Genomic DNA, 27,773 nt, shown 5'->3' with positions numbered 1-27,773 from the left:
ACATACATACATACAGAGAGAGAAACATTAAACAAATAGCAGGGAGAAATACTATATACAATTCCTAACAGTGACAAGGAGAAAAACAGTGGCAGAACAAAGAAAATTCAATCAAATATATCAAAGGTATGAAAGGAAAAGTACTTAAAATAAAAAAAAAAGAAAATGTAATGTCAAATATAAAGGTGGCAGGAATAAGTTCAAACACACGAGTAATTAAAGTATTAGGTTTAACCACAAGGAGTCACCAATGTTTGTTTTTGACCTATAAGAACAGCAATTTCATATGGTTCAAGAAAGTAATTGTTCATAACTTACATTATTTTACTAAAACACAAAAGCCCTCACATTTGATTTAAAATAAATTGATATGCTGCTTACAAGAGGGCTACATTTTCTGAAAGTAATGAAGACTGAAATAAAGAGATGACTGTTGGGGCGCCTGGGTGGCTCAGTGGGTTAAGCCGCTGCCTTCGGCTCAGGTCATGATCTCAGAGTCCTGGATCGGGCTCTCTGCTCAGCAGGGAGCCTGCTTCCTCCTCTCTCTGCCTGCCTTTCTGCCTGCTTGTGATCTCTCTCTGTCAAATAAATAAATAAAATCTTTAAAAAAAAAAAAAAGAGATGACTGTTGAAGAAAAAGCAGATGTATATATTCATATCAGACACAACAGGGTGCAAAGTAAAGTAAGATAAAAGGAAAAAACCCACCAAGAATTGAGGGAGTTGTAACTCATGTATCTTAAGAGTTACACTGAAATACGTAAGAAAAAGAGAAACTAACAAATCCGTAATCACAGTGGAAGACATTAACACACGTTTCTCAGAAATTATAAGTGTGAGAAGACAAAAATTAAGTAAGTTTAGAGGATCCAAATTACATAGTTAGCAAGTTTGTTCTAATAGACTTAAAAAGACAGTGTTGAGTTTTTCATGGCACGCATGGAAAATTGCAAGACATTCCAATACAACTATCAGAGAAGCTGTGGCACCTGAAGAGAAATATTCATTAAGGTGGTAGCATCTGGAATTAAAATATGAAAATATCAATAGCTCTCCTCTATGCCATCAATAACTAATTAGAATATGGGATAGAGAAAAAAAGATAATATTCAAATACCACCACCATCAAAAATTCATACCCAAATAATGATCATAAGAGGAAATATCAGATCTTAGAATAAAGAAATAAAATTTTATTAAAGGACATGAGAAATACCTAAATAAATGGAGAGACATATCATTTTCTAAATGTTTCATATCATTTGGAAAATATCAGTTTCTAAATGGGAAGACTAAATGTTATTAAATGCCAAAGTTTCCAAAGTTAACCTGTATCTATAGATTTAATAATATATTACCAATTAAATGGCAACAGTTTCTTTAAAAAAAAATTCAATGCCTGACAAGCTAATTCTAAAGTATATACAGAAAAAAGATCTTTAAGAATTACCTAAAAACTTCCAAATTTACCTAAAAAATAGACAAATAGATCAATAATTCAAATCAGTGGGTAAAAATTTCAATTAAAGACAATTTAAAACACTCTTTTAAAAAAGAAAGTCCTCCTCACATGAAAAGATGCTCAACATTACTCTTCTTCAGGGAACTACAAATCAAAACCACAATGAGATACCATGTTGCACCCATCAGAATGGCTAGAATTAATGAGTCAAGAAACAACAGATGTTGGTGAGCATGCAGAGAAAGGGGAACCCTCTTACACAGTTGGTGGGAACGCAAACTGGTGCAGCCACTCTGGATAACAGTATGGAGGTTCCTGAGAAAGTTAAAAATAGAACCACCCTGTGACCCAGCAATTGCATTACTAGGTATTTACCCCAAAGATACAAAAATACTGAATTGAAGGGGCATACTCACCCTGATGATTACAACAGCATTATCAACAATAGCCAAATTATGGAAAGAGCCTAAATGTCCATCAACAGATGATAAAGAAGATGTGTTACACACACATATATACACACTCTGGAATATTACTCAGTCATCAAAAAGAATGAAATCTTGCCATTTGCAATGACATGGATGGAGCTAGAGCGCACTATGCTAAACGAAATAAGTCAGTCAGAGTTAGACAAATACCATCCAATTCACTCATATGTGGAATTTAAGAAACAAAATAGATAAACATAGGAGAATGGAAATAAAAAAGAGAGGAAGACAAACCACAACAGACTCAACTGAAGAAAAAACTGAGCGTTGCTGAGGGGAGGTAGGCAGGGGAGTGGCTAAATGGGTGATGAGTACGAAGGAAGGCACCTGTGTTGAGCACTGAGTATGATATCTAAGTCATGAATCATTAAATTCAACGCCTGTAACTAATATTACATTACATGTTAACTAACTAGAATTTAAATAATTTTTTTAAAAGTCCCCTCTCTCTCTCTCTCCCCAAAGAGCAAAAACTAACAACAAGGAACACAAAAGAAAATGTCTGATACATACGACTTAAAAATTAAAAATGTAAATATGGCTAAATAGAACATAGAAAAAATTAAGAGCCAAGAAACAGAATTTAAAAAATACCTGAAATGACTTAATAGATAAATTATTCATATATGGATATATAGAAAAGTTTCCTCGAAATCAATGAGAAAAAAACCAATTTAATAAAATCAAGAGCAAGGGATAAAAATCGGCAATTCAAGAAGAGTAAGTATGAAGTACTAACAATCGTAAGAAAAGAAGCTCAGTCTCACTATTAATCAGGAAAATGCAAATTAAGACAAGAACAAAAAATGTTCATCTATCAGATTGGCCAAAGTAAAAAACACATTGATCATATCAACATATCAAAGGCTGGTAAGGAAGCAAGCACTCCTAGGAACTGCTCACTAGAGTCTACCTGGGCAAGCTCTTTTGAAAGGCAAGTTGCCAATCTCTCAGAAGTTGAAATATACATTCCTTGAACCCAGAAAGCCACTTCTAGGAATCATCCTCAAATAAATGCATGTGCTGCTCATTGAGGAATTATCTGAAGTAATAAAATAATAAAAAAATGATAATACAAATAATCATATACCCACATTAGGGAATACCATCATGCAAAGTATTAAAAGGAATGAGGTAAACTTGTATTGGCATGTGATGGTCTTCAGACATAGTTAGGTGAGAAAAAAGTGATCACACAGAAGTCTGTATGATGCAATCCCATTTATGCTAAGGAAAAGACAGAATGGGTGCAAATGAACCTATGTGTAATTAAGTGCATGAAAAACACAGGAAGAGGGATTTTGCTCGTTATTTCCGTAACAAAAAGGAAAGGGAAAAAAAGATTTCAGGGTTCTTCATTAGGACTTGTCATAATCTACCCATATCACACATTGGCTTAGTATCATTGGTGTACATAGCAAAGCTCTACCTTATCAGTGTGGTTTCACTTATATGTTTAACCGAGGGGAAGGGAGGGAAAACTGAATGGGAAGAAATCAGAGAGGGAGACAAACCATGAGAGACTCTGGACTCCAGGAAACAAACTGAGGGTTACAGAAGGGAGGGGGATGGAGGTAAGGGGTAACTGTGTGATGGGTATTTAAGGAGGGCATGTGTTGTGATGAACACTGAGTGTTATATGAAACTAATGAATCGAACACTACATCAAAAACTAATGATGTACTACATGGTGGCTAATTGAAAAATAAATAAATAAATAAATATTTAGTAGAATTAAAAAAAAAATCAGTGAACTCTGCTTTCCTCCTATTTGTAGATTCCTTCTTGCAAAGGGAAGCAAAGTCTATACTGTAAAAGCACTAAAAAATGATTAAACTAACATTTTAATGACACAGCAGAAGTTATATGTGTGTGTATAACATGTATATATGTGTACTTACTTGGATGTTTCCAAATAAATACTGACCTGAGTATTCACTATGTTGAGGCTGTGATCTGATTTTACTGATGGTCTTACTTCACAAAATATTTCTAGAACTATGATTTTAGAGTTAGTGTTCCAACCTAGGGCACGTATTTCTCTCCTAGAAGCAATCGTGGAAAATATTCAGCCCTTGTGAGGGTGCATTTGCTTTTTAGAAGCATCTGGGAGGTATTTGGAATGAAGTCTGGTTGGGGAGACTGAGGATTTCACTGGCCAGCAACTTCTGCTGCATTTAAAGCTATTGATTTCTTAGTAGATAGTTAAGTCAAGGAAGTGAGGGAGTGACGCTTTGTGCCCCCAGGAAAGCTCAAGAAGCATTGTTCTAAAACACAGGCCTCTAATTCTCTGTATAGGAGAATCACCTGGGAAGCTTTTATGAACCTCACCAAGGGTATACCACAGACAAATTAAATTAGAATATTTGTGGGTAAAGCTCAGGTATTAGTAGCTTTTAAAACTTCTTAGGTGACTCCAATGTGCAGCCGAGGCTGAGAATCACTGGTCCAATATTACCATCTCACCAGCCGCTGGCTAGTATGTTAAGTTTCCAAGGAAACCCCAGTGAAAGCTCTCTGACTTTGGACTCACCCAGGTACAAACGGGAAGACCAGTGCTTGGGCCATCTGTTTGCTTTGGACAAAACTCATACCCCGTGACCCTAATGGAACTCATCCTTCAAATTACTCAGAAGAAAGTCTCTCTGGGTGAATCTTGTTATTATAGCAGGGTGCAAAATGTACATACAAAAGGACAATTTTTAATTCAGGCACATATTTGGAGATCTGTCTTAAAATTCTTTACAGTTACAACTGGCTGAACCCTCTTTGTTTCATGTGGGAGTAAAAATCTCTGGGGATGGGCCAGAAATGTCTGGGATGTACTTGTAGAGGAGCTACAGGGACTCTCTGGGTCTAGTGTGAACATGGACTTGCACTGTTTTCTAACAGGCTGATGCCCTGATAATCTGTTATCAAACTAAAGGGATTGAGAAATGGGGCTGTGCTTGGAGTTTTCAAGTCTCTGATGATGCTTGACATTCATGTGATTATTCTATTTGCTGACATCTTCTGGATTTTGCAAAATTAAGTCATCTGATTATTCTATTTGCTGACATCTTCAGAATTTTGCAAAGTTAAGTCAAAGTTAAGAAGGTGATTTATCGAGAGGTCTTTAATGAATTGCAATTCATCGCTGCAGTAGCCTTGGATTTTAAATAAAAGATACATGTGTCCCCAAAATTAAGCATTAAAAGGAGAATTTAAGCAAGAATATTTAAACTTGTACATGTCTGTATTGTCCTATTGTTTGCCAGTGTCTTCTGATTGCTAGTGGAGTCGATCTGATGTGCCCCATGTCCTGGGCCTGTGATTTTTTTTTTTTTTTAATGCTCTTCTGGATGAAGATTTTGATTTTTTTTTCCTTTTCACTTAGTTTATGCTAAGTGAATCAGAAATACTAAGTGAATCAGTCACCAAGTGATGTAGATAAGAGGACTGTCAGACCCTTTATGTTTTGGAGTCAGCTTCAGGGTATTGGGGCTAGAAATCAAAAAGAAGAATGCAAAAAGATTCTAAATTTGGGGCAACATTTTAGTTTGAATGGATGGTTTGATATGAGAGGAGTCATCCCAGTAAGGAAGAAAATAGGAAAATTGGGTTAATAAATTCTTGTATTTGAAAAGCAGGAAAGAAACGAGGAAGGGGACATGTCAGTTAGCTTCACAGCAACCATCATTTTTATCTGTAACGATATCTGTATATTTTTATCAAAATATCTTGCTGTACACTTAAATGCAACTTTTATTAAAAATAAAAAGAATGCACGTGGAGTAGAAGAGTATAATCAGAATCAGCATCTCTTCATGATCTTTTTGAAAAAAATAATTGCTCTTTTGGATGCACTTTTTTCCTGGTGTCACTTTGCTCTTGGCTGGTTTGTCTAAAGCGACGATTCTTTCTGCTATCTCAGTGACCACGCTTTTAGAATAGAATATAGGGTGCCTGGGTGCTCAGTTGCTTAAGCAACTGCCTATGGCTCAGGTTATGATCCTGGAGTCCTGGGATCAAGTCCCCGTTCAGGCTCCCTGCTCAGTGGGGAGTCTGCTTCTCCTGCTGACCTCTCTTCTGTCATGCTCTCTCTCATTCTCTCTCTCTCTCTCAAATAAATAAATAAAATCTTTTAAAAAAAGAATAGAATATAATGCTCATTTCTGCTAAGAGAACCAGGAGTCATTGGGAAGCAGTGGGTTTCCAGCAAGAAACTTCAAGACATGGCTCAAGTAGCTTATTAACACAAAGCAAGGGTACTGTCAGAGGGATGGGGCTGGGGAAAAAATAGTAAAAGGCTAAAGGTCAGCCTGAAGACAGGTTTCTCATGACCAAGTCCCATCAAAAAGGACATAGCAGCTGTAGCCACTGCTATTTATTAAAACCAATTACTCTGGGAGATTATAAATGTCTAAAGCTGCTCCAAAGGAAGGAACATGTAATAAAAGTGTCCCATGTGAAAGGTATGACCACCAAGGTGAGCTAGTTGATTGACTGGTGCTCTCTAGCTCACAGAGATCAACCAGGAGGAAAAGAATTTATTTTGTCAAGAAGTACAGGGCATTCATTTTTCTGATGCAATGTCTTCCTCCTGGGAGGTGGTTTGAGTCATGCTTGCAACGTAGTGACAGGTGTTGCCATGCAGGCTGCTAAGACCAGATTGCTCATTGTTCGGGACCAGGCACCCCTTCTCCCAGTGCCAGGAGTGTTGGAGGCAGACAGCTTGATGAAAGGAAACTGCCTGGCCTGGGATCACATCCCTTTACAGTGGTAGCCCCCATCTATCATCACTGGAGACTCCACACCCTGCCATCCCTGAGGAAGGCTTCTGGAAGGCCCTACCATCTCCAGAGCTCCCTGTGGGATCCACTGGGGCCTTGGCTCGGACTGCATCACAATTCACCTGTCCCATCTTGCTCCCTTTGCTCCCTTGCAGGTGTACGGGTGTTGCTTCCAGGAATGTACCCCAGAAACCTTTCTGCCCTCATGCCTCCATCTCAGAGTCTGCTTCCCTGGGAACCAGTTTGCCTATATATAACTATGTTCTGCTTGAAATGTAAGAAATGCTTTGGAAAGACCAAAGTGACTAGCCTTGTTGGGTTGCTTGAGCAAGAACATTGGCACAGGGTAGAAATAGATGGCAGAGCTGAAGCCGAAGCTTCACCTGAGAAATTGCCACACCTGAGAAATTTACATTTGACTCACCCTCTGTCCCAATAAATATTCTAAAATGTGCTTATCTATTAGGCACCGGTTACCTACACCTGGGGAGCAGGCAGATTGGTGATAAGAGAGCTTCGACCTGGTGTCAGGGAAGGGCTGTGGGGATCCTTGTGAGAATGGCCACGAAGTACTTGCTTTTCTTATCCCAGTCTCCCATTTCATTACCAGCTCCTACTAGATTCAACTGTTTCTATATCCTTTGCCACTTACAGACCTGTACATCTTCAAAACTGTATCTGTGCACATAATTTTGTTAATATGAAACTTTGCCATTTTGATGGGTGTACCACCACCATTCTCGTGTCTGACCAAAGTAAAAAGTTGGGATTACCTTGGTTTCTTCCCTTTATCATATTTTCTATATCTACCTCCTAAATATCTCTACAATTCCATTTTCTTCATTCCATCTACCTCTTTCCCAGTTTAAGGACAAATATCTTTTTCCTAAACTATTTTAAGTCTTTTTAAATTGTCACTTTGCTCCTAGTCCTGAATTGGAATTCCATCTCCTACATCTATTAAATTCTCTAAACTTCTTCATTCTCAACTCTCCCTTCTTTTTTCTCTATAGACCTTCCTTGGGAGATCTCATCTACTTCTGTGGCTTTGATTAATGTTGATATGCTTAAGATAGGCTAAAGATGCCACAATATCCATTGGGGATGTTTCTCCAGGGATCCAGACCTTTCTACCTAACTGCCAGTTCTCAACCTGTCAAAAAAAGAATTGACCATTTTCTCCTCCAATTGTCTCTTTCTTCTCTCCCATTTTAATGAATGCCACAGCTTTCTTCCTGCTCAGCTACCCAAGGTATAGACCTGGGTGTGGGCTTTCATTTGTCCATCTCCCTAATTCCCCAAGTCAAGCCAACCATCCTTAACTCCATCTTCTTTAACATCTCTTGGCCTTATCTCTTACCACCACCCCTCTATAACTACCCTGGTCTTACCCCAAGGTCTCACCTAGCTTTTTTTATTTTTAAGCTAGATTTATGCATCAGTCTCTTAACTGGTTTTTTAGTCTGTGCTATCCTGCAATCCCTTCTTCATAGGTTAGTGAACACAGTCTTTCTAATCTGTAAACCCACATTCCTCTGCCTGAATTCCTTCAATGCCTACCCATTGTTCTTATAATAAATACCTTTGGCTTATAAAAACCCATTATAATCTGGTCCCTACTTGCCTCTTAAACAATCTTTCTCCCCACATACTCCCACTGTCACTCACAATAGTCCAGTCATTGGAATTCCTTGGTTTCTTGAATGTACAATGCTTTCTCTTACCTCTTTCACACCATGTTTTCTTTCCCTATTTTCTTTGCTTAGATGTGTTCGAGACTCCCTCATATAGAATGATCTTTGCCCATAATCATCACAGTATTTCAAAGAAATTTTTAGAAAGAAGGAATTCAGGGCATCATAAGTCATATGAGCCAATTTGGAGAACATGTTAGGAAAATGCAGGCTCTGCAGTTCCCTGAATATTTGCCAGGTTGTCCTAGTAGCTCTATGTGAAAAGAGGATGATGTAATCTTGTATGGGTTAACTCTCAAAAGTATCTATATTAGTGGTTCTAAATTGGGTTTTTTTTTGTCAAATGATACCATTTGACAATGTTGGGAGAAATGTTTGATTATCACAAGTGTGTGGTAGAATGCTAACTCACTGATATGAATAGAGGCCAGTGATGCAGTTAAAAACTTTACAGTGCATAGGGCAGCCTTCCATGTCAAAGAATTATCCAATTCAAAATGTCAATGGTACCAGAGTTGAGAAATCATGAACTACACAAAATTAAAATTTCATGTTTCACTCGGACACACTTTTCTATTCTAGGATAGAACATAAACAATATTCATCGTGCAACAAGACCACCAGAGTCCAGTCCTATCCAAAAGCTCTTGTTCTTATATTTTGGTTTTTCATCTTTAAAATGGCATTTTAATACCTGTCACATGGTATTGTTATAAAAACTAAATATGATGATGTATGAGAAAACCCTTAGTTCATTGTCTAGAGAACAGTAGTTTCTTAATAAAATATTTGTTAAAAAAAAATATCAAGTCTGACACATGGAAGATGGGATTTATGGGGTGGAGATGAATAGAATTTACCCTGAGTGGTTTCTGCATGTCTCACTCTTTTATAGGATCTGTACATGCATCACAACTTCTGAGAACACTTAAGAGAAGAATATGCATTGACAAAGATCCAAGGAGGTACACATACATACTTTTTGTTCTTCTCGCTCTATGGCTGCATTACACTTTTCTATTCCACAGCTCCTCAAAAAGTCTCTGAGATAGCCAAATAGGGTTCCAAGTCCATATCCCAAGTAAGTGAAAACCATCACATGAAGAGGTGCTTCCTCAAAGGATTCAACAAGTGGCTTATCGTAAACATGTGGCCACCCATTTTGCTGAAAACACAAAAGGAAACAGAAGGTTAGTTCTCTTCCATGACAATAAAACATATATTTAAAAAATTTTGGACTTTGAAGCTTTTAACTTTCAAAGAACACGTTTAAGATCATAAAAAGTGCTCAGAGAAAAATGGAAGTTGATCAGGAATGAGGGCAATCAGAAAGGTGCATTTTATTTTACAACCCCCTAATAAAATACTGGATTCAGGCAAAAATTCTCAACAGGCGCTAAATCCATTAAGTGAAAGGTTAATGAGGAACACAGTTTTTGTAAGATGTCAAAGTTATCACTCCCATCATCTACTCCCTAATCACAAATCTGAGGTTACTACCTTGACCGGGTGATCAAATTCCATCCCCAATGTTGGAACAAGAGCACTTGCGCTCTTATCAGAGTGTAAGATTCAATACACTAATGATGCATTTAACCTGAATTTAGTCAAGTTTTCATATCCAGCTTCCATTTCACCAGAAACATCAAGAGGAGAGGTGACAAATGACTTCATGAGGAAACAATCAGATAATCCACAATGTGCACAGCAAAGGAAATTATCAACAAAATGAAAAGGCAACAGATGGAATGGGCAGAAATATTTGCAAACCAAATCTCAAATGAAGAACTCATACAACTAAAAACCCCTCATGTAACCTGATTTAAAAATGAGCAAAGTCCTAAATATTTTCCCAAAGAAGACCTACAAATGGCCAATAAGTATGTGAAAAAGTACTCAACATCATTAATCTTCAGGGAAATGCAAATGAAAACCACAATGAGATACCACCTAACACCTATTAGGGTATGGGTATTATTGAAAAGGTAAATGATAACAAGTGTGGGTGAGGATGTGGAGAAAAGGCAACCCTTGTACACTACTGGTAGGAATACAAGTTCATACAACCATTATGAAAATGTACAACCCATATGAGGTTTCTCAAAAAATTTAAAAAACAGAACTACCACATGATTCAGTCATCCCAGTTCTGGGTATATATCTATAGGAAATGAAATCAGTGTCTTGAAGAGATAGCTGTACCTCCAAGTTCATTGCATCATTATTTATGATAAGCAAGATACAGAAATAATCTAAGTATCTGTAGATGGATGAATGGATAAAGAATATAAAATACTGTAGAATATTATTTAGCCACAAAAAAAGAAGGAAATCATGCCATTTCCAACAATATAAATGAATCTGGGCTACATGATGCTAAATGAAATAAGCCAGGTACAGAAAGACGGATATTGCATGAACTTATTTATATGTGGAATCTAAGAAATCTGATCTCACAGAAGCAGAGAGTAGAATGGTGGTGATGAGGGGGCAGGAAATAGGGGAAATGAGGAGATATTGGCCAAAGTATGTAAGTCTTAAGTTATAAGATGAATAATTTCTGGGATCTAATGTACAGCATGGTTACTACAGTTAATAACATTGTATAGTATACTTGAAATTTGATAAGACAATATATCTAAAGTGTTCTCACCACACACACACAAAAAAATGGTAATGAGGTGAGATGATGGATGTATTAATTAGCTTGGCTCTGGGAATCATTTCACAATGTTTACATATATTGTACACCTTGAATATAAACATTTTTATTTGTTAATTATACCTCAATAAAACTGGACAGCAGAAGAAAAAAAGAGGGGTGGCAGAAGAAACTTAAAAGACACAACCCAATGCAGTGTGTATTCATTCATTGGATCCTGTTTTGTTGTTGTAAAAACCTGGTTAAAAAAAATCCATATTTTGGGGCGCCTGGGTGGCTCAGTGGGTTAAAGCCTCTGCCTTCGGCTCAGGTCGTGATCTCAGAGTCCTAGGATCGAGCCCCACATCAGGCTCTCTGCTCAGCGGGGAGTCTGCTTCCCTCTCTCTCTGCCTGCCTCTCTGCCTACTTGTGATCTCTGTCTGTCAAATAAATAAATAAAATCTTAAAAAAAAATCTGTATTCTGAACAATTGCATAGGTCCAAATGTGGACCTAGGTTATTATAGGACCTATATTATTCCAAATCTTATTAAGGAATTATTGTTATTTTGTTAGGAGCGGTAGTAGTATTACAGTTATGTGAGGAAATACTTCAGGACATGCTGAAGTATTAGGGGAATTAAATGTTATGACACCTATAATTTTTTTAAATGGTCCATCAAAAACTGAACATATATATGGAACAATTTTGGGAAAATGTTAATAACTGTTGAGTCTATGGGGTGCCTGGGTGGCTCAAGTCGGTTAAGCATCCAATTCTCAATTTTGGCTCAGGTCATGGTCTCAGGATTGTGAGACTGAGCCCATGTCAAGCTCTGTGCTGAGTGTGGAGCCTGCTTAAGTTTCTCTCTCCCTTTCCTGCTGGCCCCCCCAACCCCAAATCTTTCTATTGCTCTCTTTAAAAAAAGTTACTGTTGGGTCTAGGTGGAGGTCATGTGAATGTTGGTTAAATTATTTTTCCACTTTTGAGTGTGTTTGAAATTTTTTATAACAGAAAGTTAGAGGAATTATTTCTTTGTATTAGGTGTCAAAATTCCAGTGGAAGTAACTTTGAGTACCAAGCCATTCTGATTCCTGTTTAACTGAATTGCATGTTATAACACAATCAATATTGGCTCAGTGGATTAGTGAGTAAATTTTTCCTAAGGCTAAGATTTAATTAAGTTTTAGTCTTTAATAAGTATTCATACATTCATTCATTATTTCACTCAACAAATATAATGCAATGCCCAGATTCTGCTTTTCTCAATGAGAAAGTATATGGACCATGTGGAATATATAACTTTTAGTGACTTACAGGAAATTGTCAAATGTCTACTTGTATTTAATGCATTAATTTAATTTACACATATATATTTAGAATAATGCATTATATAAAATCTTACTAAATAGAAGCATTGTTTTTGCTACTGTCATAATCTTTGTTGCCACAACAAACACTGTTTGATTCCATCATCACAGCTTTCCAAAATATGTCACCTTCCTTTCTCCTATGTTGTTTAAGCGGCAATATTTTAGAAATCTCTATGTGACTTAGTCACTGCAAGTTTTATCCCAAGCCCCAAAATATATGACAATCAAAGAAATCTGTCTGTAGATGAGTATTTTTTTATTTCTACATCACTTGTTTTAAAGTAATTTTTTAAAAAGCCCTTTTATGATGACATTGAACACTTGAGTTGTTAAGTCAAAACCCTCGTGAGATACTACTAAATCTTATTAAAATTCCTTGCCTTCTTATTTATGCATTCTGTCAGGTTACTTCTCTAGATCCTTCAAACTAACATGGATGGATGGATGTTGCTCTTGTCTCATATGACTTCCCCAAACATTACCTGGTGTCTCAAGTAATGACAGTGAGAGAGCATTGCTTAATATGAGGTCTTGAATGAGAGGTTATAACCATTGCCTTGTACTTGAGATTATAGGGAATGCAATGTGTGCCTACTGTGAGCTATGGGCAAGGTTCTGGAGATTCAAAGATGAACAAAACAGACCGGGTCCCTGGTTCCTGACTTCTTGACCTCCTTCTCACTATGTCCTCCCACCTATCCTGTAGGTCTGGTGGAGAGCTAATCTCAGTATTCTGATGCCAGCTCTGATCCTTAGCTCTGTTCTGTGCTTAACCTTTGGATTACTTCTGTGTTCTGCACTCCAAGTGACCTCCTAACCCAGTTAGGAACCATCTCCTGGCTCCTTTCACATCATGGGGACACATCATTGGTTTCCTTCTTTCCTCAATTTGTCAGATTCCAGGAAGGGACTTCGAGAGCCTCATGAAGGAGGATTTGATGAACTTTTATGACTGGTTAGGTACAAGATCAAGGAAGAGGGAAATGGAAAGTATCTGCAAGGAGAATTTTGTTATTGTTGATAAGAAGACAGGGAATTAGAAAGGGGGCTGCTTATGGGGGGAAGACTGAATTGGAGGTGGTTATGGCTCACAGAAGTGGGACCATTTGTCAGGCAGCGAGAGATGCAGGAAAAGTGAGAGCCCCTGGCTGAAACGGAGTCAACTGCTTCAAGGCACAGTCTAAGCCACAGTTAAAGGTGAATGTGATAAAGGACAAATTATAAAGAGAGAAGAACAGTGGGTTTGAGATAGAATTTGGGAACCCATTGATTTTAAGGGCATCATAGAGGAGGAGTGAGTGAAAGGGACTCAATACAGGTGACATCACACACAAATTAACTGCTTTAGTTGACTTAGAAGGTGGCTAAATATGAAGCCACATGTAAAGAGATACACTTCCAGGCCATCCTGTGACGATCAGCTGAAGATTTTCCCTTTTTTCTTTTTCTGGCTTGTATCCATTTCTGAGCTCTGTATGTGGCCAAATCAAGCACCACATTTCCCCTGAAATCCATGGGAACTTTCTGCTTGAACTGGCTCTGCGGCAAACCTGTAGTGCACAGAACAGATACCTAGATGCAAGTAATACTGTCAGTGGGGTGCACAGCCTGGGCTTCGGTGACTATATTTTTTTTTTTTTTTTTTTTTTTTGCCCCTTTGGCTTGTTCTGGAAGAAAGTTATAACATAAAGAAGAAATTGTCAACAAGGTCCGTCAGTTCAGACCAACATCTACTTTCTCTCATAAAACTTCATTTATTTATTTTAATTTAATGTAATTTTATTTGGCAGAGAGAAAATGAGATACCTTGATGGAGAACAAAGTTATTGGGAAATATATAGGTCTTTCTTAACAGATGGAAAGTGACTCATTAACAACATCCCTTTATTTATTTATTTATTATATATTTTTAAAGATTTTATTTATTTATTTGACAGACAGAGATCACAAGTAAGCAGAGAGGCAGGCAGAGGTAGGGGGGATGCAGGGCTCGATCGCAGGACCCTGAGATCATGACCTGAGCCTAAGGCAGAGGTTTAACCCACTGAGCCTCCCAGGCACCCCTATATCCCTTTAATTTAAAACTGAAGTCCATCATAACCTCTTGGGAAAGGTTTCTCAATCTGGGGTTGGATAGTTATTCTTAAATATGAGATTTTGTCTTTCCAAAATGAGTGAAGCATTAAAATCTTACTTAATAAGTTTGCTGGCCAAAGGTTGACAAACACAGCATGGGAGTCCGTAATGTGCTTTCTTTCTCTGCTCTACCTTTTCTTTCACAGCCTTGAAAATAAACAGATCCTGAGCCACCTGGCCTAGAGTGCCTGCTCATTTGCAACACTGCGACACCCTGAGGTTTGTTCACTTCCTGGATTCCTGTCACATCTGGAAATTATCAGGGTGTTGGGCATGCTGGGAGGACAAGTCTTCCATTCAAATTAGCAGGTCTTCTGCTGGCTGAAGACAGTCCTATGCTAACATTAGAGGGATATGAAATCAATAAATACAGTCCCTTTCTCCCAGGATTGATAATGTTACGGTGTATGTGGGAGGTGGGGTGGGGGCGGGGAGGGAAGGGAGTGAAAATGACCATAACATTGAGTAAAAAATAAATTTCATAAGGTGCCACAAATGGAGGGACCATATCACACTAGGGGGTCAGGAGAGGCTTCCTGAAGGAGGTAGAACTTGAGCCCAGGCCTAAAGAGCTAAATGGTGGAGAGCTCTTTGGCAGCCATGAGACTATCTGGGTTCAAATCCTGGCACTTTCATTTGCTGACTGGATGACCTTGGCAAGTTCCTTAATTTTTCTTGCCCTCAAATGCCACAAGTATACAATGGAGCTAATAAGAGTTGTCTCCCACCACCCAAGATTTATTTTTTTAAGAGAGAGTGTGAGAGTGAGCATGAGGGGGGTAGAGGCAGAGGGAGAGAATATCCAGCAGACTCCCCATGACCAGCACAGGTCACAGGGCTCCATTTCTGGACCCTGAGATCATGATCTGTGCCAAAACCAAGAGTCTGATGGCCAACGAACTTAGCCACCCAGGCGCTCTGAAGGTTTATTTGAAAATTAAACAAGATAATATATGCAAAGTACCAGCCAGAGTAAGTACTCATGAAATGTTATGATTTTCATGAAATATTCTGAATAGAGAAGACAGATTAAAAGTTACACTAAAATATTTGGGAAGAAAGGGAAAGAATATGTGTGGAGCCCTGGTGGGTACCTAGACACAGGGAGAAGCAGAAGGAGAATCCACTGGGAGGCAGCAAATGTGAGGGAAGAAGTAGTGGGAGGTTTAAGGGGGAGAAAGTCAGAGGGTTGGGACACTGGAGCTGAGGAAGAACATTGCATATAGGACGCTCACAAGGAAACTTCAGCAAGTGATATTTTATCTACCGGTTTCCTGAGTGGTTTTATGGACAGCAGGATTTAAGGAGAAAGGGGATGTAGAGTCAACAGACCTTGGAATGGTGACTACTCACTGAAGAAATGTGCTGGTGAAGAATGGGACAGGCAGGAGGTGGTGGCTTTAGGTACTAATAGTGAAGGGAGCTGCTTCTTTGTGAATAAAGAAATATCATATTGAGGAATTGAGGAAAGTACCCAATTGATTAAGGACAACCTGGAGATAAAAGGAAGAGATGGTATAATTCCCAGAACAGTGTCCCTGAGGGGGTGGGAGGGAGAGCACAAGTGACTATCTTGACCAGAAGGACATGGACAGTCTCAGTAGAATTTTTCCCCTCAGAATTTTGAAAAACAAACAAACAAATCCTGAACAGGCTGTAGGCCTTTGCTCTGCTATAGTCCTTAGAGTGGGATAAAAAGGGATGAGCAAATCTAGAATCAAGTTAATTCTGTAGATTAACCACCCACTCACAAGGAAGGTTTTGTTTTCAGACCGAGGCAGCCCATGGAACATGGCACATTTCATTGTACTGCTGGGTTGGTCCATGGAAAGAAGAGACAAGATGAGAATGAAGAAACTGTCAGGTTTGGGTCACTATGAGGGTAGGAAGTCTAGGAATAAGATTGTCTCCAGGATGACAAAAATGCTGAAGGGAAGTTAGAGCACTGGGGATAAGGAGAGGGACATCTTCCTTTCTGAAGTGGAATAATGCAGAATTTTCCACATTATGAGAGTGGGGTAAACTTCCTCTGAGGTCTTCTGGGTAGAACACAAACTTCTGAGGATACTGGCATTTTGAGAATGAGCGTCTACCTACATTGTAGTTGCTAGGTTTTGAGCAGAGAAACAGAACCACTCTGAATGATACCGAATAAGAGACTTATTCCAGTGATTAAGCTGTACTCAAATGTGGGAGTTGATTAAAAATCCACGGGAGGGGAGACTGTTTCCACAATGGTGCCATGAAGACCTTCCATGGACCGTCTTAGCAGTAAAACAAGCATAACTGGTAAAAATTATAAAAATACAGCCATGTAGCTAGAAATTATCTTAAGGACATACAGCAAATGAGGAAACATTGATTTATTGCTTGTGTGTGTGTGTGTGTGTCTAGAATATATATATATTTTTTTCTTTTTTTAAAAATAAATTATCATCCCTAAGGTAGTAATATTCAAAGCAGCTCTTTCTTCAGTAGAATTCTTACTTTTACTCTAACATATTTGTCTTATTGATTTACACATTGCCATTTATCTCTCTTCCAAAATACTTTGAAATGTCAATTATATACAAATGATACAGCCTGAAAACTCATAAAAGTGGAAGGATACAAGAATGATGAGCATACACAATTCCACCTTATTTGGAAGGTACTTTAGTTGACAACCCGCAAGTTGTCGGGGGTTATTAATAAATGCGTACTTTAACCACAGCCTTATCTCATGTGTTTGGTAGATATAAATGTTTAGAGATGCTTTATAAAACTCTTATGTCTCAGTTTAGTCTAAGTCCTATCATCCTACAAATAGGTGAGACACTTGGGCTCAGAGTGGATCATTTAATTCTATATGTTTATAGTCATGTTTAATTTGGGCATAAGCCCCTTACAAATTTTATTCTGGACTTCCACAGTCACCTGGTATAACTAATCATTGACTACTGGCAAACCCTGGCATAAAATGTTCTCCATGATAAAAGCCAAGTGGAAACCTCTTCTCTAGGGTATTCCAGGAGGATAGTAAAAGAAACATTTGCTCAGCCAACTCAAATTGTTCAGGCCACAGAGATACATGAACATATGACAACTTAGGTTAAAACTTTTTTTTTTCCACACAGTCTTCAAACTCCAGCCTCAAGTGTGCCTGAAAGATTTCATTTTTTTTTTCTATTTCAACACTAAACCAAGCCTTACTGTGCCCGTGTTACCAAATGTTCTGCAGAAGCATCTTCCAGGATGTGTCCACAGACTACAGGCTGACAGCTATGACCAGAGAGAGATGTTCAGGGTTCCATGGGAACTGGGAGAAGGTTATATCTAACCCTGGCTGGAAAACGAAGGGGAGGCTTCATGAATGAGAATGCAGTTGACTACGGGCTTGAAAGATGTGGGCAGGAAGGATAAGGGCAGTAGGAATGGATGGAGAGAAAGATCCCCAACTTGGAACTGGAAGCATCAGAGGAGATGCCCATCAACCCATCTCCAGGGCCAATGCAATCACCCTCTCGCCTCCTGGATGCTCTCCTTATTCCATCCTGACTTTTCAGATCTGCAGCTGCTTAAGTAACTTTGGCTGTAGAATCCATTTATCACAGCATTTCCAAAGCTCTCCCTAGAGAAGGCCACTAACAGAAAGCGTTTTGGGAAAGGCTATATACTTCTGTGTCTCTTGGGTATTTGCAGTGTACAGAAGGTAGAATATATGAGCCATCTTTCTTGTTCCCCACTGTTACTCCCTATTGCTAGCACACAGCTTCCCATGGTAGGTGTTGAATAAATACTTGCTCATTGAATCAGCTTATTGAATGCTATTAAAATAATAAGAATGAAACACCATTTAACTTTGGGAAATCCAATACTCTGGTTTCTCTTCAGATCGCATAAATCTTTTGCCTTTTAACTTTGGGAAATCCAGCACATGTATCAAGTGTATTTTTCACCTTTCATATATATCTACCTAGACCATGACAAAAGACTCTCTTGGGGAAGTGCTGGTTTTCAACATAAAGCTAAGTTTCTTAGCATAGACACGACTTGCCTCAAGATCTCCCATTTCCTGCCTTACCTTTGTTGCTTAAGCAATATTAAAGTTTCTTTTCACACCTTGTTTTTATCTCCTTCACAACTTTTCTCAAGCTGCCATTTTCCTGTAATTTCTTCAGTTTCTACTCCCTTCCCAAACTGTCTTCTGCGGCTACCCCACCCTCTTTTCCACACAACACACACACACACACACACACACCCACACACACACACACATACCCTTTGCCTGCCTAATAGCCCCTGTTTAAGACCAGCTCTGGCTGCTTCACTTCATAAGAAGATCCAGGCTTGATCGTCTCATGGCGTAACACCATCATTATACTCACCACACAATGTGTTACAATAATATTTTTAGAAGACAAGGCATTTAATAAAAGGACAGAAAATAAAGGATTACTTGCAAAATAATAGCTTTCATTATCTTGCATTCAGGACTTTCAAATATTTGAAATATTTTAACCCTGTTGTTTGTCCAGTGTGGTGAAGACTGGCTAATCACCAAACCCAGTTCTCTTTCCTCTTCCTCCCAGCTGGGCTACATTTCCCTCCTCCCTTGCAGGCCGATGTGGCCACGTGACTGCCTGTGGACCAACATGAAGTGGGCAGAAGGGAAATGTGCTGCTTTCATGCCTGGCCCATAAAAAAAGCCTCTCTTGTGATCCACTTCTCTCTTTCCCCTGTTGCCCTCTGAATGCTGATAACCAAGGTGACCTTGAAAGCCACGCATTAAAGATGGCAGAACTCTTGTTAGCCTGATTCTCTGAATAACTGTGTGAGCAAAGTCCTCACCACTTTATCCTCCAGCTTCCTATCACTGTCAATTAGACTTACTAGGGGTGAGAAATAAACTTCTGTTGGGTTTGCCGTTGAGATTTGGTGGCTCACTTACTATGACACCTATTATTATGTAAATGAATACATTCTATAGGGATTCTGTTAAAATGTTTTTGTTTCTAACCCTTGCTTAGATGTGTTTGGGAGAAGTCTAAGAACTGAGTCATGTCCCCAGGAAACATGTGTATCAGGACTCATCTAGGCTGACCAAAATTCAAATATAAATCTGGGAAGTTTATGCCAGAAAATTGAGTCAAAACTGAGTCAAAGATTCAATTCTTGATTCATTGAGCATCTCTGTATGTTGAGCAGTGCATGACAGATAAAAGGATATTACACAATTTAGGCTTCAGTGACCAGAGACATCAGAGAGAAAGAGAGACAAGATTATAAACATGGAATTTTTCAGGGGATAAGGTCCTTATATATTAGCTACTTCAGTCCTTTTTTTTTTTTTTCTTTTCTTATTGATGAACAAGTTTAGTTCTTCTGAGATTAAGTATGTTTCCCATTATCTTGGCTTTCCTCTTCACCATCTGAAAAAGTAGCCAATAGGTCAGGGCAGGCCATGAAGAAAGCCATAGGCTTCCACAGGACACACCCAGATTGGGAAATGAAGGATTCAAAATAAAGGGCAGGATTGCTCGGAGAGATGAAAAGAGTCCCTAGCAGAATGCCCCATGAATATCTGTTGTAGGAATGAGCAAATGAGAGGGAGAGAGCCACGCTTGGGAAAGCCTGGGAGAGGTGAGCAGGGCCTTCTAGGACAGGAAGACCAGCATGGGCACTTGTTGCTGGGTGGAAACAGAACTTTGCTTGGGCCTCTGGCTGGACCTTATGTATTACCTGCTTGGAGATGAGATGTATGGAGTGCACAGGTACTGAATGAGCCTTCTATGGCAAGGTAAGCTAGACTTTCTGTTTCAGATAGCAGTGAAAGAAAGGTATGCCTTCATTGGGATGCCTCTTTATCAGAACTGCAGGAGGATGGATATAGGGCAAAAGATTTGAAGGATCCTCAGATCTTACCTGGGATGACAGCTGGAGGGTAGGCTCTAAAGTCAATTTTACATAATTCAAGCAAAATGGCTGTCCTTCACCACCCTCCAATGATTGTATTCTTCTGATATTATTTATAACCAGCTAGCTTACTTGAGGAATACAGAGCTTTTACTGAGTTATCCTGATAAATCAAAGAAAACAATGTACCAGTAATTAAATATCACTGAGAAGCACTACCATCTATTATCTTGTTGATCAGTTATAATGTGCCATGTAAGAAGAGTGCCTCTCTCTGAGGTGTTTGAAGGTATATGACCATGTTCTTATTTATTTACAGGACATTCCTGAGAGGTAGGTGGTGGAAAACTGTAATAATATTAGAATTATCTTTGCTTAATAAGAGAGGCATAGGGCATTAAGCAACTTCCCTAAGGTTGCTTGGGGAAGGCAGGATAGGTCAGGGCAAAGTTGAATTTCTCAATTTTACAACAGCAATATTGAAGCAGAAAAGCTTGAATTTAGACTTTTGGGATGGACTGAAACATATTTCAGAAATAAAATAGCTACAGGGTTGAATCTTTTCCCTTTCCAGGTAAGTACGGGTAACTGCAAACACTCTGTGGGAAGGCTGGCTACCATGGGGATATTCCTGTACTGGGCACTGGGGGAATCATCCAGGGAGTCTCTCTTATAGCCCCATCTTTATAGAGCTTATGGGCTAATGGGGAGATAAAATATGCATACAAAAATATAATATTTCAGGACGAGAGAATAAGAAGCATTCAGTGGCAACATCTCATCAAGTTTATAGCAGTGGTAAAAAGCGAACAGGAAGTTTGCTAAGTCATCCCATCCTTATACATTCATTAATTCATTCATTCAGCAAGTAAGTATTGAGTACCTACCCTGTGCCACTGCTGTGCTAGGTCCAAGTGACATGGTGGTGACCAAGGGGGTCCCGGCCTCTGACCTCATGGTCTGTGTGTGTGCTATCCAATAAAATAATCACCAGCCACATGTGGCTATTTACATTTAAAGTTAAAGAGTTACAATTAAATAAATTTAGAGACTTAGATCCTCAGTTCCACTAACCACATTACAAGTGCTTGATAACCACATGTGGTTGGTGACTACTTTATGAAAGGGAACAGATCTACAACATTTCCATTACCACATGAAATTCTGTTGTTCAGAGGTCAGCTAATTGCAGCCTGTAGACCAGATAGGGCCCACCACTTGCTTTTATAAATAAAGTTTTATTGGACTACAGCTACACACATTTGTTTATGTATTGTCTATGACTGCTTTTAAGCTATAATGGCAGAATTGAATGGTTGTGACAGAGGCTATATGGCCCACAGAACTGAAAAAAAATTATTATCTGGTCCTTTAGAGAAAAATTTTGCCAACTCCTGGTCTATATGGAAACACAGGTTCATAACAAATACTTACAAAAAGGGAAATGATGTATAAATAAAAATGTTATGGGATGCAGGGTGACTGGGTGGCTCAGTGAGTTAAAGCCTCTGCCTTGGACAGATTTGGGATCTGACCTAGTTTAGGAAAAGAGAAAGACCTTCCTAAAGAAGACAGTGTTTAAAATGAGATCTGAATAATCAGTAGGAGTTTACCAGGCACAATGTTATTAGTAGAAGGAAGAGCCTGAAGAACTATGGGAAGCAGGGAGAGGGCACAGTGTTTGGTAGGCATGGACAGTGAAGGGGCAGGCATGGTCAAGGGTCATTTCTGGAGGATGGGAGGGAGTCCATCCACTCTGTCCATTGCTACTACATCAGTGCCTAGAATGATGTCTGATACGTAGTAGCTATCCAATAAATATTTGATGAATGAATGACTGAGTGAATAGCCCATGGAGGTTATGATGAGCTCATAAACCAAGTTTAGGATTTCAGCCTTGATCCTAACAAGGTAGCCACTGATGAGTTTGAGAAAAATCTGTAGCTTAAGAATGTGATCAGATATGTGTTTTTAAAGGGCCCTTGGAAGCTGGGTGAAGAAAAGATCTTTGCAAATACCCACATTTAATGATTCACAGTGATCTGTGGTCATCTGGTTGGTAATTTCAAAGTCTTTCCTATATCCACCCTGGAAGAAGATCTAATGAAGCAAACTTATTTTGGTGATCCTGAAATTTTGAATTTACAATCCCAAATCAAAAGGATTTGATTAAACTGTAACTATATGGGAATGAACCAACAGCAGAGGTGTGCTTGGACACTAGGTGAGGTGTGCAGTGTGGTATTTCTTTAACACGCCAGGCAGCCAGTGACTCATAGGTGAGTTACAACAAGGGTGGGGCTCTTGGAAGAGTACAAAATGTGGTTCTGGGAGTCATTTGGCTGAGCTCAGTGGACTGAACTTGGATTACAAACAATGGTTTTTCTCTTTGAATCAAACCGAATCTATTTTTTTCTTGCACCTCAGTGATGCTGAACTACATACTTGGGCCGCACCCAAAACTTCCTGTTCTGTGAAGCTAGGCCAAACAGTGCCTGACTTTCAGCAACATGAAGAAGCAGAAGGCCCTGCTACCTAGAAAGAGAGAAACTGCCAAGGATCCAGTTGCTGTTTCTTCTCTGTGTTTCTTAGTATTTGGTCTATGGTTGTACATACCTATTCTCCTTGCTTTTCTCCTCCCTTTCTCTGACTGTCACCCTATAAAACCACACACATTTTATGCATGCCAAGAGCAGCTTAGGAACCTATAGCCTATAACCTTCTTCAAAGACAGAATGTGAGAATGTGTGTGTGTGTGTTTGAGAGAGTGAGCATGCCCAACAGATGGTGGGGGTGGGCAAATGGGCAGGGGCAGACAGAGAGGGAGAGGGAGAATTGTAAGCGGGATCCATGCCCAGCACGGAGCCCAACTCAGGGCTCGATCCCATGACTCTGTGATCATGATCTGTGTTAAAATCAAGAGTCGGAGGCTTAACCGACTGAGCCACCCAGGCACCCCCAGAATGTGTCCTTAAAGAGATTAGTTGAACATTGCTAGCATTTCCTCAATGAAATCTTTTGTTTCTGTGGAAGGGAGCACTATATTATGTTCCATGAAAACATTTTTCTCCTTGGAAAAATACGTATACTGTCTCCAAACAACCCATTCACCAACAATGTGATACCGTAACAAATTAGTTCTTTGCTTCCAAAAAATCTGATAATTTCTATGGTCATAGCTATAATTATCTGGTTAATTTTTCTTATCATGTGACTTATAATGTAGAAAAAAGTAACTTCTCCAAGAGCAAGGTTAATTTTGACTAGTTCTTATCTGTACTCCTACATTAACCAACTAAGTAGATTCAGGCATTTTTAGCCATCAGTTTCTGAGCCCTAAGTAATGAATGGGTGCAAGGTCTGAGTTGTCTGATTGGTGTAAAGATTAATTACACCTAACAACAACAACAAAAAACCCCTCTGTTCATGACCTGATTTTTTTCAGGCTTTCTGTCATTTTCTCAGGCCACCATGCAGAGTACTTTTGTTTTCAGTCTGTACGCACTTGAATCAGTGTTCTTGCTAAGAGCTTATCAGTGGTAGGGCACCTGGTTGGCTCAGTCAGTAGAGCATGTGATTAATCTCGGGGTTCAGGAGTTCAAACCCAACTTTGGGCATAGAATTTATTTAAGAAAAAAAAGAATTGGCCAAGTGGCAAGCATGGCCCTTTAAAGAAAATGTCACCCCCTTTTGCATAACTGACAAACCAAATCCTGAGGTCCATCAGTTGTAGGACTTTTCCCGGCATCTTAAATTTTCTGCATGAGTTGGCAAAAAGTGTTCGTGCCCAAAGCTCCTCTGGGGTTTGTTTCAGTTCTATGATGTGAAAGACAGTGATGTGTAGTGGTGCTAGAAACTGGCAGTGGACATAGATGTGTCTTTCTCTGGATTGGCCATTTTGAGGTTTTGGGCAAGTGATGACACCTATTCAAGTCTCAGTTGCCTATTGAGAAATGTGTCAATAAGATCTAGAAAATGAGATAACGTGCTTCTCTGAGATTTGAGATCAGTTCTGCCATCATTGTTCAAGTGTTTGAGATGATCTGGAGCCTAGTTTCTTTAGGAATGATGATCAAGTAGGTGATTAAGAAACATGCTATATAGCAAGAACCCTGGAACTCCTACCGTGTCATCATCAACATCATTGCCTTGGGCAAACTCAGAAAAGGAACCAAGAACTGAACTGATTAGAAGCAAGTGTTCATGATAGTAAGTGTTTGAAAATGATAAAGGGCTCAAGAAAAGGCACTTTACATATGCTATATAACATAACAATAGGAAGACAAAGGCAAACAATTTTAAAAGAAAGATTTATGGGAAGTTGTGCTAGTGTTGCTGTCTGACTAGGGACAGGTAGGGTAGAAATTAACATTTTTCAAGGCTTTTAGAATCTCATGGATTTTTGTTTTTTAATTTACTAAGACTGACCCCTAAAGCTGTTCTTCTGAGTAAGTTTAATACCAAAAAGAGCTCTCTTCTTCTTGTGAATTATACCACTGAAGGAAAGATGCCTTGGTTATTTTCACTTCCCACGTGTTCTTGGTAGGAGCAGTTGATGGAGTTATGTGCTGAATAAGGGCTGGATTAATGTGTGCTGCAGCCAGTCCTTTGAGACCTCTTGGAACTTTAGAGTCAGAATGTCTGAGACTGTTGTTCAGCTCTGTCCCCATCATCCATGTGGCTTTGGCCTCATTCTTTTTCTTCTTCTTTTTTTTTTTTAATCTTTTTATTTTTTTATAAACATATAATGTATTATTAGCCCCAGGGGTACAGGTCTGTGAATAACCAGGTTTACACACTTCACAGCACTCACCATAGCACATACCCTCACGAATGTCCATAACCCCACCACCCTCTCCCTACCTCCCTCCCCTCAGCCACCCTCAGTTTGTTTTGTGACATTAAGCCATCTCTTATGGTTTGTCTCCCTGCCAATCCCATCTTGTTTCATTTATTCTTTTCCTGCCCCACAAGCCCCCCACATTGCATCTCCACTTCCTCATATCAGGGAGATCATATGATAGTTGTCTTTCTCCAATTGACTTATGTCGCTAAGCATGATACCCTCTAGTTCCATCCACGTCATCGCAAATGGCAAGATTTCATTTCTTTTGATTGGCCTCATTATTTTTCTAAGCCCTGGTTTTTTCATCCCTAAAATGGGCCAATAACAGTCATTCTATCTGTTGTATGAGTCCAGTAAGATCCTGGATATAGGCTGATGGTACAGTTATAAGAATCTGGGTACTTGATGCTGAGAGTTGAAAGGGCAAAGAATTGTTAAGTTTTTAAGAAATCATTGTCTTAATTTTGGGTTCCCCAGAAGCAGACCCTGAGGAAAAGACTCAAATGCGAGTTGCTTATCTAGAAAGTGACCCCAGGAAGCACTGGTAGAGAGGGAGAATGAGATAAGGAAGGGAAGGAAACCAGGGAAGAGTGTGCTGTCAAGTCATTTACTACTGTGGGCAACTGACCCTCCTTCCAGATGGGGAAACTGAGGCACAAAGGGATTATGCCACTTGCTCAAGATCACAGAGCTACCAATGTGAAGCTGGAATTCAAGTCTACACAGGGCCAACGGTGACATTAGGAGTCAGATGATCATAGTTCCACTACTTACTAGCCATGTGAGTGACTGTCTGACCTTTTCAAACCTTGGATCCTTATGTGTGAAATTTGAAAACCCATGGTGAGGATAAACAATACTATTTCAAAAAGCATAAAATCATGTCGTTGCAATCATTCACTCTAATTAATATTGATTTTTCTGACATGCTGTTCTCAGATATGCAAAAAAAAAAAGCTTTCCACATGTGGCTTTTATTTTGGGAAATAAGAAAAGAGATGCTTTACTTTTTACATAAGACAAATGCAATTTTGAGATTTTAATTTCGAAAGGGAAAGCTAATGAATTTGAAATAACAGATACCACTTTGAGTCTTTGGATATTGTGGTCCCTAGCTATTTGCTTTAACCCTATGTGGCTGGGAAGGGCATCTTCACACTGGTGTGACCTTGGAGGTAATCAGTTAGCTTTGTTGACCTTCATTCCTCCATCTGTAAGAAGACAAAGGATGGAGTGGAATTGTAGGGATTTCTAAACTGGTCTCTTTCTTCCAGATGGATTATACTAAGGCCAAAAAAGGAAAATGGCTCTTAATCCCTTTGGAATTCTATGTGTGCAACAGGGAAGTTTCTCTAGACAAACCTTCTGTTGAGCCTTCTTTTAACTCAGGAGATGCCAATTTACACATTACTCACTTCTTTTTGAAGCCCACATGCATCTTGCTAGTTCAAATGGAAGAATGAACATAGGGGTCATATCATTTCCAGGCATGAATGGACTAGCCAGGGGACATACAGATCCAAGCTCAAGAGATAAGAATGCTTTCAAATTCAAAGAAACATAAAGAAATGCAAACTCATTAGCTTATGCATGTACAAGTAGTTTGAATACATGCAGGCAGTACTATCCTGAACGAAAAAGAACCAGATACACCAACAGAATATCCAACATGAAGAACAAAGGTATTTTTCAGATTCCAAGTCTTCTGAGAGGCAATAGGCCTCCATAGGACCAGACAGAGGGGCACCAGAAGCAACTAGGTAACATCTATTAACGTGACTTCATGGGCTTCGGATCAATAGTGTCCACCTTCTCAGAAGATACCCACCCGCAATTTTGTCCTTAAAAACCCTGACTTGTGCACCACTGGGGAGTTTGGGATTTTTGAGCATTAGCTCCCTGTTCTCCTGGGTGACGTCACCCAATAAATAGCCCATCTTCCTTCACAGCCAAAGCTCTGCGTCAGTTTTTCTTGGCTTGCTGCATGCCGGGTGGATGAACTCTCATTTGGTTTGGTTATTACACTGTATCCAAAGATTGAACTCTCCGATGTTAAGTGGAGAGCTTTATAAGATCTTTCCAGAGTCAAAACTATATTATGAAACTTTTCCTGATAAGAACATCAAAAGGCAATGTAGATCAAAATTTACTGAGTGGTGGAATTCAGATTTGTGCATTTTATTATATGTAGATTTTACCTCAAAAGAAGGGGAAAAAAAAGAACTGTAGACAACTATTGAAACCACATGATATTCATGCAGAAAGATTTGGGGTGAAGTGTACTGATTCTACAACTTTCTTTGGAATGCATAAAACAGAAGGATTGATAAGTGGATAAAAGAATGGATAAATGGATAGATATGTAATAAAATAAAAATAGTAAAATGTTAATTGGAGAATCTAGGTGATTGGTATATGAATATTTACTATAGAGCTGCTTTAATTTTTATGTGATTTTGCAAATAT

The 27,773-nt window shown here is 39.0% G+C and overlaps 1 protein-coding gene across 1 annotated transcript in view; it reads right to left on the bottom strand.

The window, feature by feature from the left end:
- Positions 1-27,773, bottom strand: part of SPTLC3 (serine palmitoyltransferase long chain base subunit 3) — a 138,411-nt gene that overhangs the window by 95,711 nt on the left and 14,927 nt on the right. The window contains exon 2 of the mRNA XM_032859192.1: positions 9,396-9,581. Within this exon, the coding sequence (XP_032715083.1) occupies positions 9,396-9,581 (186 nt within the window). The remainder of the gene's footprint in view (positions 1-9,395; positions 9,582-27,773) is intronic.

This window comes from Lontra canadensis, unplaced genomic scaffold (assembly GCF_010015895.1).
Source record: "Lontra canadensis isolate GAN:19392208 unplaced genomic scaffold, GSC_riverotter_1.0 scaffold16, whole genome shotgun sequence".
Classification (NCBI taxonomy): Eukaryota; Metazoa; Chordata; class Mammalia; order Carnivora; family Mustelidae; genus Lontra; species Lontra canadensis.
The sequence above is the reverse complement of the archived record's forward strand: the minus strand, read 5'-3'. Positions and strand labels throughout refer to the sequence as shown.